This window comes from Cydia splendana, chromosome 14 (genome assembly GCF_910591565.1).
Source record: "Cydia splendana chromosome 14, ilCydSple1.2, whole genome shotgun sequence".
NCBI lineage: Eukaryota > Metazoa > Arthropoda > Insecta > Lepidoptera > Tortricidae > Cydia > Cydia splendana.
In genome coordinates, this window is record NC_085973.1 from 17,601,559 (window position 1) to 17,614,004 (window position 12,446).

General features: G+C 39.6%; 1 protein-coding gene across 1 annotated transcript in view; it reads right to left on the reverse strand.

The window, feature by feature from the left end:
* Positions 1 to 12,446, reverse strand: part of LOC134796774 (neuroglobin-like) — a 104,762-nt gene that overhangs the window by 41,047 nt on the left and 51,269 nt on the right. The window contains exon 2 of the mRNA XM_063768993.1: positions 3,346 to 3,759. Coding sequence (XP_063625063.1) covers positions 3,346 to 3,542 — 197 coding nt within the window. The 5' untranslated portion in view covers positions 3,543 to 3,759. The remainder of the gene's footprint in view (positions 1 to 3,345; positions 3,760 to 12,446) is intronic.

Genomic DNA, 12,446 nt, shown 5'->3' on the forward strand with positions numbered 1-12,446 from the left:
TTCCTGCAACACTTTATAAAAAAAATGGTAATTATAAAAAAATCAAAAATACGTTTTTTAGTCTTTTCTACTTTATTCTTTTTTTTGTTAGAAAGTGCATTGTTTTTGTTCTAAAAACAGATTCCTCATCCTTAATTTATAGGAAAATGATATATCACATGCCCTAATAGGTATAGTTTTAGAGGAATGTTGCTCCAAGTGAAGCGCGGCAGCGTCGAACTTCCCCCCCACCCCCCACTAAATGAGAGGTGGCTCTCGACGGCTCCCGGTCTGTATCTGCTCAAGACCAGCTAAGAATCAACTGTGCCAAGTTTCAGCGCATAGTCTCAAAGTGCAAGGTCCCCATACAACGGTGTGCACTAACAAACCAGCTAAAATAAATGTCCTTACAGGCAGGGTCCCTACCCACTAGGCCAGGCTGGTCGTAAAATTATGTAGGTACCGATATAGGTATTTGGCTATTATGACCGTCACTAACTATTTGATGCTGACTTTATACTTATATAAATGTCGAATCTAAATTATATTAAAAGCAAACGGTTTTTATTTCATTATATATTTTATATCGATAACTGAATCGCCATTGCAACTATTGTGTTTTCTCAGCAACCTTCTATACTCAGTCGTTTGAAACAATTTTATAAAATGTAAGCTCTTTACGGGAATGGAGCTGGGCTGTTCAAACTGTTCAAAGCGTTTAGAACTTCCCTATAAAACCAGTATAAGAGCGCCTTTGAGCATAGCTCTGTAATATCCAGGTTTCTTATTTTAAGATACATGTCATAAATGCAAATGTGGTGCATAATTATTTACCATCGTATTTTCACGGAAACGTACGAACATGTCTTGCTATTTCAGTCAGTCTTGGTACAAAAAGTACTGAGGTTGTCTGAAGTATCATGACAAATACGAACGTTTCCGAGAAAATACCATCATCATCATCATCATCAGCCCGTTTCAGTCCACTGCTGGACATAGGCCTCTCCCAAGGTACGCCACGTGGCCCGGTCTGCCGCTTTTTATGCATCCAGTCGCTGCCGGCCCTCCTGTGCAAGTCATCCCGCCATCTGGTCAGAGGGCGTCCCACGCTACGTTTGCCCAGACGCGGTCTCCACTCCAGAACACGCTTACTCCAGCGATTATCGGTTCTGCGACATATGTGGCCAGCCCCACCTGTGGGGCTAATCCATAAACTTAAAGTCGCTCAACGTGCTATGGAAAGAGCTATGCTCGGAGTCTCTCTGAAGGACAAAATTCGGAACGAAGTGATCCGCCAGAGAACCAAGGTGACCGATATAGCTTTGAAAGTTAGCACGAGAAAATACGATGGAAACCAATTATGCACTACATCTGAACTTGTAACATATCGATTTGTATAACTCCCAAATATCGGGGTCAGCTGAAGTATGGCACAAGTAATGAACAAAAAGTGATCAAGCCCTCAGCATATTAAAGAAAAAGTGATTATTATTCATTAAGGCCTCCACATAGATTAAGCCCTCCGCTGCCCGAGCCCGGATTCGAACATGGGCTTAATTAAAAAATAATTGGAGAAGTATGTTTTTTACCATATTTCATTACTTAAATGTTACATTTCTAAATACATTCATGTGCCCTCCTTCAAAAAATGTCTACAAAAATGTTACGTGACAGCTACTCTATATAAAATTAAATGGTCTGTCGAAAGAACCACCATTCTACGCCGGAGCATTAGTTATAAATTTTTACGTCGCAAAACGATTTTTTTCGGTCACGGCTGTATTCATAGTCGAATACAAAGCTTTTGTGAATAGAAAGGCTAGCCTTTCCACTTCAGTTTCCGGAGGGCTTCTAGCGGGATTGGTTGGAGATGGAATCAACCTCTAACGTTCCGATTGCTACGATTGTTATGTAACCTACTTATTGAACGTGTTGCCACTTGCCTTCTATTGGTTTCTGATAACCGTTTTGATTAAACTGATATGATAGGAAAGTTTTTTTTATGAAGTAGTAATAAGAAAGCGTACAGGTGAAATGAGTTCGGTCTGGCCGACGAAATCGGGTTGTTATGTAGTTACAATTTCAAAGTTTTGTTACATTTTTCTTATTGATATGAAAAAAAGTAGGAACTTGAACTATGTCCATTGTCATTTATTAGAGTAATTAAATATGTACTCGTATATAATCGTATAGTATCTTAGTGTCCAAGCTGATCAGTAGACCGACCAAGATTCGAGTCTAATAATAATAATAATAAAGCCTCTTTATTTCCATAATGAAGTACTTAATTAACATGCATAACATAATTATTAAATTTATACATTGATTATTAAATTGTCGTCCAACCATGATTAATTAACTTAATACAAATTGTAGTTCCATGCAGAAATCAAGTTTCATTCTCTATATATCAATTACATTATTCTATCAAGATTCGAGTCTACAAGACTGTAATTAGACCAATTTTGATGTATGGGTGTGAAGCTTGGACGCTGACTCAGAAAGAAGAGAGCAAGCTCTTAGTGGCGGAGAGGAAAATCTGGCGGAAGATTCTGGGGCCTATCAGAGAGGAAGATGGGACTTGGAGGCGAAGGAAAAATAGGGAGCTAGAGGAGCTTGTTGCGATGCCCAATATAATTGGCGAGATCAAAGCCACACGACTCCGCTGGCTCGGTCACCTGGAGAGGATGGGGGAGGATCGTGCTGTGAGAAGAGCGTATGTGGGGCACCCGGGCGGAAAACGTCCGTCGGGGCGTCCCAGATACCGCTGGAGTGACGAAGCCCAAAAAGACCTGTCCGCCCTCGGAATACCAGTGGCGCAGAATAGGGCAGAGTGGCGCTCTCTTGTGTCAGAGGCCAAGATCCTCTTTGGGTCACTGAGCCAGTGATGTATGTGTATGTATGTATGTATATATATAATCGGCTGATTGTGTAGTTTTGTCAATAAGGTCATATGGTGTAATAGTTGATTTTGCTCGGGACAAGAGAGACAGTATTGTCCTAATGTAATGTTATGCATAATTGTTATTGTGCTGAAACTATGAAGTTTTCTGAAAAATTATAAAACTGACCTAACCTACCCTATTCTACACAACCTGATGCAAAATATTATCGAAAATACTTTCTGTTTCAGCTGGAGAAAAATTATCTATGCGAAAAGAGTCTCGTGCGTAACATTACATTAGGACAATCAATTATTATGCGACGAGATAGGCACCGGGTATGAGGATTTTGTGCAAATGCTTCTCTAAGCCCCAATGTTTCTCTTACTCTATCTAACCTCAGTTGAACACTTTGTTGACCAGGATAAAAAAAAAACATTAGATCCTTAAATGCAACTAGCTTGGTCATTACTACCCCACTTACTTTATAAACATGCAAATTCCGGTCTTCTCCATAGCCCTCGATATGCCCTTCCACGAGGCAAGCATGGAATACTTCTGCTTCGCCGTCAGCGGCAGCCGCGGGTCGGTCGCCGGCGGCGGCCCGTCAGCGATGGCCGGCGCCGCTGCCCCCGCGCCCCTCCGCTCCGAGGCAGCCAATTTACCCAACTGGCAACCCATCACTAACACTGACACATCACCGAAAAACCAAAACACTGTAAACACTGTTAACACTGCATTTATAACACCTCTTTGTTCCTGGACTCACAATAAGACCACGTTTCCGATCATTTTGTTTTGTGCGAGAGCGTTTTGCTATCTGTGTTGTCTTCGTTCATTCATGGCGACGGTTTCGTTATCGCGCTGTTATCTAATCTGGCATTCCGAAGGCAGCAATCTGTGAAAATGAAAACCATCCGTAAATAACGTATGCGACATCATTAAGTACTTCTTTGGTAGCTCAGAATATAATCAAGATAGGTACAGGGTACAGGTTTGCTGAGATATTATATAGAATTCTTTCGCGTCAAAAATATTCTCTTCTACTTGTTCCTAATCAAAACAACGATACCGTATATACCCTTAAACGAATCCCCACTATATTTTTGTTAAGTGCATCTTGTATAGAAAAGTCTTATATCTCAGCACTGCACGTCAGAATCGTAACATGACTTGAGTAATATAATCCTTCGCTTCAGTCCCATTTGAATCGGTAGGTACTAAATCTAAGTCGCATCTTATCAGCATGTTGGTCCCTAGCTTATCCCGAACCGGAGACAGTTAAATGTTTAAGACTGTCGATCACTCATCAAAACACCTTTCTATAGAAAATGTTAATAAATAAGCACTTTAAACTTAATGGGTTTTTTAAAATCTTACCTACCCGTCCTGGCTGAGTTAAATTTCATTGTTACGTAATTTTCACAAATCGTAATTAAAGCAAATTTGAGATTTATACGATTACTATTTTTGACTCAACTTATCATGTCCACATAGGGGTAGGCTGAACTAAAGTTGTCCCTGCAATAATTTGTGCGCCCCTAATTATTTTAGACACCACCACACGCTACTTAACAAGATCTCAAACCAGATAAAGATAAAAAATAGTTTATTCAAGTAGGCATATTACAGTGCGCTTATTATGAACGTCAAATAAAGCTATACCGGCTCCAACCCTACGCCTCTGCCTCGAGAAAATTTAAATCCCCCCTCAATTGGAGGAGGGTATCCCAATATGGGACCGGCAACAAACTCGGCGGGACACATCTTTTCAAAACATTATTACATCTTATAATTAACATGCATTATGAGTAAATAAGAAAAATACAATTTAACCAGTGTAATTTATATAGCACTTTGAACACCACAAAAACCATTAAGGAAGGCGTCCGACATGTCATTATCTATGACGGCTAATCGGTGATCACCTGGTGCTTTCCATAGAAAACGAACGCTACGGCCCGGCCCCGGCCCGGTCTAGCGTGAGTAGGTATCTAAAGGTTGGCGGCGTCACATCGCCTGTATAAACTAAGTGGATTTGCCAACACACTCAACTTTGTATGGTGACTTTTACCAATCTATATCCCAAAATGGTCCCTGCCCAAACTGTATGTAACCAGAGATTTGCGGTTTCGCCTAACTAGTTCCCTGATTGCATCGCGCTTTGGTCAATTTGGAGCAACTTGATGTCCCAGCTTAGTTTGTGTCAACCCAGTCACCTGCAATAATATGTTACACCTCAAAGGCCGGAAAAATATGTGACATGCTCTTATAGCTCTACAAATAAGATCTTGTCAGATATTTTTGCGCCCTTCGTTGTGTAACATATTATTGCAGGTGACTGTACCTATACCTACAAGAACATTAGAACATGTTTCAGAAACTTACGAATTGAGATCAATTTGTGTAGTTCGAATGACGCTGCAAGGTAAGTATGTGAACAGAAGGTTTGTAATAGCTATGATTAGGTACGTAAATAACAAAAAAACTATTAAAAGTATAATACCATGATGAAGTAAAAATAAAAATTACTATCTATTTTCCTAATTAAAGTACCCTTGAGGGGATCACAATAGTTATTTGTACAACAAGAGATCAAAGTTTGATATTTCTTCGAGTGCTTATTTTGAGTCCCGTGCAAGTGAAAGATTCTATAATAGATTCACGAGCGTAGCGAGTGAATCTAATTTAGAATCTTGAGCGTAGTAAGGGATTCAAAAGCGCACGAGATGTAAATAACTTTGATCTGGTGTAGTACACAAAATTTTTCACCCTAAGCAGTGAGAACATACCTAGAGGGACAGAGATAATAGAACCCAAGTATATCGAACTTGTATTAGACCCCGCATGTTGAAATGACATTTGACTATAAAGGTCACTTGAATGTCACTTCAATATTACTCAGTGAGCAAAATCGTATTTTGCTCACTGTTTTTAAGAGGCAAAGTACCCTTGTTCGAGCTGCTGAGGTGAAAAATAATATCCCGGTATAGGTCAAGACGTAAATTTAATCCTATTCTGAAATATCACTGTAAGGTCAATGCGGCTAATTCCGTCATAGGGGCTCTATGACGTCACGATGTAATGTTTCATATAAATTCCATATTAGCAAATCGTTTTGACAGTTCTAAAAAAGTAACTGATTTGACTAGTAGGAAAATACCCTATTGGCACTTGGCACTTGTTAGAACGTGACAGGCATGGTGACAAGGGATAAAAATGCGACCGTGCTAAGCCGCCTGGATTGCTTGAACTGGAGCATTTTGCCAATAGGGTATTTTCCTACTAGTCAAATCAGTTACTTTTTTAGAACTGTCAAAACGATTTGCTAATATGGAATTTATATGAAACATTACATCGTGACGTCATAGAGCCCCTATGACGGAATTAGCCGCATTGACCTTACAGTGATATTTCAGAATAGGATTAATTAAGTGCGAAAGGGACGCGCATAGTGATAGACGATAAAAATGGAACCGTGCTGCGCCCACAGGTCAAGCACAGAGCTACTAAAATGAGTTGCACAAAATTCGTAGAGCAGTATTTCGAATCGATTAATTACATCACTTGAACCTTTCTGGAGCTCGGATCAAGTGTTATTGAGGTCTACAAGTATTGAAGTCGAGTGTTCAATATAGCCTGCGAGCTAAAGATCTTTGAGACCGAAGACAAAGGAAAGTACGCGCCCTTTTAGATATTGGGTTGCAAAGTTTTGTAACTGTAAACCCCTGGAGCATTTGATATACTTGATATTACCACAGTATAAATAATAATACTAGGTGCCTACAGAAGGTTCACTCTCTAACAAAACGCGTATATGACGACAGATATGACCGCCAGGTGGCGCAAGCGCGAGCAGGCGTCCGTGCCGTCCGTTCCGTAGCGGTGCCCGGCAACTACTACTACTACTGCTAGCTAGACACCGAAATTGGTGTGGGCCGCATGTACTTGTAGCGACGCGACGAAATCGTGGAGTGAGCTATGCCTTTGATATACTTGATAATTATGACTTTATCGACTTGATTTGAAGCAATATCATATTTTATTAGACATTTATAGATATTATCTTTTTATTTTGTCAGAAACAAGTAGGTACCTAGTTAGGCGGCATAGGGGATATTTGTAGATATAATTTAGACCCCATAGGTTAAGATATTATAATATGTAATAAATGTAATAGTCTGGCCAACAACTGCCCATATATAACTGCCCAATAACTGATACAAGGTTTAATCGCTGACTACAGTCAGTACTTTTCTCTCAAATGTAGATAGTCAATTCTCACAAAACCTACAATGAGGTTTCGTTGTTTTATCATAGAACTCCTATGGCCACCTCCACTATCCATCATCAGATCAGCTCGATGGCACCATAATATTGCATTGTAATTGTGTAATTTAATTTAACTAGTAGTTCGCCCCGAACTGAGAACTCGCGGTTTGCCAAAAATTATATAGCGCGATAGACTTTGTTGCCCCTACGTACTCGTATAGTTCGACAGAAAATAGTAGAAAATAAATTTCAAGAAAAAAAAACCGAGTTCTATGGGGGCCGGTGAATGATTATTGTACATAGATGGTGCACTATGTAGAAAAGGAGGTAAAACCACCCACTTTTCTAGTAGGTAGCATTTCGTTACTGTAAGGGTCGCAGTTTTAGCCTCACGAACCCACTTCTCTGATAGCAGTTCGGTTCTGTGAGGATTGCAGTTCGAACCTAACCAAAACCACTTTTCTAGTAGCATTTCGTTTCTATAAGGCTCGCAGTTCTAACCTAACCAGGTAATCATAGTGGTTTATTTAGCTTAGGTATCAGTGGTTTTCCGGGTCAAGGTCCGAGTCCGGGTCCCGGTCCAGTTCCGGGTCCAGAACCAGGTCCAGGTCGAGGTCCAGGTCTAGGTTTTGGTCCAGGTCCAAATCCAGGTCCAAGTCCGGGTCCAGGTCCGGGTTCAGGTCCAGATAAGAGCCCGGATCCGGGTCAGGTCTGGCTCCAGGGCCAGCTCCGTCAAAATCGAAATTCGAAATCGCTAAACGTGTAGTCATTGAAGACTTCCGTTCTAATCGCCATCAGCAGTTCCACTTCATCAAATGCGACAATTTTTGAATGAAAATGCTTGATTTTCTGATGAAAATACAAAAATCTCTATACGCATGCCTTTAAGATTTGAGGAGTTCCCTCGATTCCTCGTGGATCCCATCATCAAAACTCGAGCTTGACAAAAATGTGGCTTAAAAAGTTAACTTGCTTAACAAACAACGAAGAGGACAAATCGCCAAACGCGAACTATGCGTCGTTGAAGAGTTCCGTTCTGATCATCATCAGCAGTTCCACTTCATCAAATGCGACAGTTTTTAATGAAAATGCTTAATTTTCTGATGAAAATACAAAAATCTCTATACGCATGCCTTTAAGATTTGAGGAGTTCCCTCGATTCCTCATGGATCCCTTCATCAAAACTGGGTTTGACAAAAACGGGACTAATCTGTATGCATATACATACAATCAAAAAATATTTTTCAAAATCGGTCCAGTAATGACGGAGATATGGAGTAACAAAGATAAAAAAAAATCACAATCGAATCTCCTCCTTTTGAGATTTGGAAGTCGGTTAATAAATGAGGGCGCCACTTTCTACGTAGCTGTCACATTTTTGACGTAAAATGCTTACACATGGCAACAATTTATAGTCTGTCAAGCCATTTCCATCAGTAGAAAAAAGCGGCTAAAAAATGTAGGCGCGAAGGGTTATCGTCCCATAGAAAATTTGAATATCGCGCCTTTTTCTACTGACAAACTTGTTTGGCCGACTATAGTATGGAAATTTTAGAGTTCCATTTTATTTTATTCCTACTATTTTATATCCCACTATAGGCGGCAATGGATCAAAAATCGCGTGGATATATTACAAGGTCTGTGGAGCCCTTAACTGATACTGTATCTGTGGTAAGCCGAAATATTTCCTGTCAAATGTCAAATACCTATATTATTTTTATTTTTTATTTTGCCATTTATTTCAAAATGGTTAATTTAAAAACGATAATAATATTATAAAAGTGCAAGCCGAGCACTTTCATTTAATACCAAACTCGACCATATTTTCTTGCAAAGAGATGACCAGAATAGCAAAGACCCCTCACAAATAGCTTTTTAGCCTTCTAAGCTCTTCTAGCTCAATAACCCATTGATCGAGCCTGCTCATAATTTAATGACTAAAATATAATATTGCATTTAAATTAGAACAAATTTACTTAAGTTCTTGAGTATAAAACTATCCTCTGATAGTAGTAGTAGTAGCAGTAAACTCTTTATTGTACAAAAAGACATATTAAAAATAACATACAATTAGTAAGAAGTACAAAGGCGAACTTATCCCTTTGAGGGATCTCTTCCAGTTAACCTTTGAGTAGATGAGAGGAGAAAGTGAAAAGAGGGTGGCAAATGCAGCAAAATGTACATCAAGGTACCAGAAAGACAAAGGATATAAATACATACAAAATTTATAGGATAGTTCAGCTTAAAAACATCGAAATGACGGGACGTGCCCCTAGCCAGCCGCGTGTCTCAAGTCGAATGTAATAACTTCGTTCGCTTCGCTCGCTCGTTCGATAACTTGTGTTATAAAGATACATACACGTCGAAAGATACTAGGTACTCTTTTATCGTTATTGTACAGACATCGATTCGGTAATCATTCGCTCGTAGGTAATAGATGATTCCTGTTGCTAGTTAGTACCATTAGAACTCACTACAATTTCGCTTATTTTTATTTTATTAGATAAGTAATACTCTTTATTTCATACCTCAATATAGAAAACAATACAAAGAATACAACAACTCAGTTAGAAGTAAAAAACAGGTCTTATTGATAAAAAGCGATCTTTTCCAGACAACCTTTAGGTAGCGGAAATGAATAAATGTATCATAAATGTGTAATAAATGTATTGCATGTCAGTAGGTGTTTCAGATGTAATAGAAGAAACGAAAGAAGGTGCAAGCGAAATGCACAAGTGAATGACATAATTTAGACGTCATTCAGCAGGCCTATTATGGATGGATTTATCCACGTGACAAAATATCCTTCACTTTTTAACAGAGTGCGAATGAAAGTGACGTATACCGTTTTAGCAAGCTGTCACGTAGACAAGAACGACCATCATATATCATATCCGTACTGATGTCAGTTTACGTTCCAATTGATGTGTCCAATAACCAAGTGGATTTGTAAGTCGTCTCAAGCTCATGGCAGGGGTGCGAAACTCCTGACTTCGGCCAAACTCGGCTCAGCTCGGCTCAGCATTGCTCCGAGTAATTATTAGGGTTGACACAACTTGACGTCCCTTTGCGTGCACGACCACAACAGATAAGATAATGGCTTCAATTTTGACAACCCTAAATAGCCGAAATGGATAGTGCCATATATTAGAAAGGGGCAGCATGAGACGACCCTGAACCGCTGTCAAACTTCGGTCTTGTAGGAAGTTTCCTTTCTGTACGGTAGTACTACCTATTATTTATTCTGTGCTCATGGTAAGGGCGATAGGCTATCGATCGACGATGGACGTCGGTCCACGTCGTCGGCAACAGCCATTATTAATGTGTCCGACGGAACCAATGGACGTAAGTGTGTAAGCCATGTAAGTGGCCAATTGGGTAAAAATGTTTGCAAACATGCTAATTACGGGTTATTTGCTGTTGATGACTATGTACCACTGACTCCCTCGACTACTAGACGGAGCATGTAAGACAATAGTGGTCAGTGGGCCCTCAGATTACCAGTTCGGCGGACGATATCAGCTTGTCAGTTAATCGTATATCGCGAATAACTGACAGGCTGATATCGTTCGGCGAACTGGTAATCTGTGGGCCCACTGCTGATAATCTGTGGGCCCCATAAGAGCTCCCGTAGTTATATAGTATGACGACCAGTCCTCGTGTTAATTCAATTTTGTATCCTTTATATCCTTAATATACCTACTGCAGGTTGTTACGGTACAATCATCGTCGTATAGTAGGTAGCATCCAAAGTATTCAAATAGTTCGGTCCACTATATTATTATTATTATATGAGTTATATGACGCTGACAGTACAACCTATGAAATATTTATTTAGCCTATAATTTAGTAAAGATGCTTACAAACTTTTAACTTGTAACAAAACATCGAGCAATCGCCGTTTTTACATTTGTCGAACAGCTTTTACCTTTGCTTGTAACATTCGCTAGAATTCTCAACATGTGAATGTTCAAGTGTATTCAGCACCTTTAGAGAGCCAAAATCCATGACAAACGTTAAAATATGCTAATTCGGCGCACAAAGGCCATCGTCCACTGACCGTCACTCTGTTCATGTGCTAACCAAGTTTAGCTAACACAAATACAGTCGCATGCAAAACATTTAGACGGTCTTCTCATCGGATTCACATACCGCTTTGATGTTCGATCCGGCAGCGGTATTTTGTTTTTATTTAAAGAAATAAATGGAAAATTTACCGCATTCGGCAAGACTCTAATTTGCGACCTTTTGGAACACCGGCCCAATTACTACTACCAACTGAGCTATGGAAGCTTACCAGAAGCATGTGATTCTTTCCATCCTTCCTTTATGCTTACCATCAAGTCAGGGGACAGTTCATTTCCAACGACAGCAACACTACCATTCATTTTACTATAGAAATTGACAATAACACCGACGCGTTCGTACTAGTAGTGCAGCTGCGGTCAGAAATGGAATGTTACCCTTAAGGAGGTGCTTAGCAATAAAAAATGTAGTCTCGCTCGCAGACATTTCTGAATTGATAATAATAAGTTTAAAGCTATAATGTCATATAACGTCACATCAAATAACCACTTTAAGACCGCGGACTGGACGCGCTTCCATGAGCCGTGAAAAAATGCCGGGACACCGCGAGGGAGATGCGTTGATTTGTAAATTTACTCCCTTTTCATAAAACTTTACGGGTCTGTAGGGCTAAGATGGTCGGCTCTTTATCATTTGTCATGTCATGCCTGTCACGTTCTAGTTCTAACAAATATGACTGTAAGTGCGAAAGTGCACGCAAGGCATGACAGGTGATAAAAATGCGACCATGATACCGGTTCTGATTTAGTTAAATTAAATAATATTTTATCCCTTTCTCACAAATACCTACATAAGTCAAAATGACAGACGACTCATAGCCAATTCAGGCCAGTAACGCGTTTATGAATAATGCCATTACAATTTACACAAAATTAACAGAACCCCACATGAAAGTAAACTTGTCAGTAAAGCACCATTTTATTGTTGAGTATACGCATTGTTTTTTTTACACGCATATCCATGTAAAACATCGTTGATGGATTAATCCATTGTTAACTTTATCGTAACATCCGCGATGGAAAGTGTTATTGCCTTTTTTACCACATCCGCTTGGAAAGGGTCTCTTTATTCTTTTAAAATATTCACTCACTCATACTGCATTGTACGGGATATACATAAATCACGGGATAGCAATTTTTAAACAACTGTCAATCTATGTTATCCATATTCCATTTTCATCCTATTATTTATATCTAAGCGCCACTTGCACCATCCCACTAACCCGGG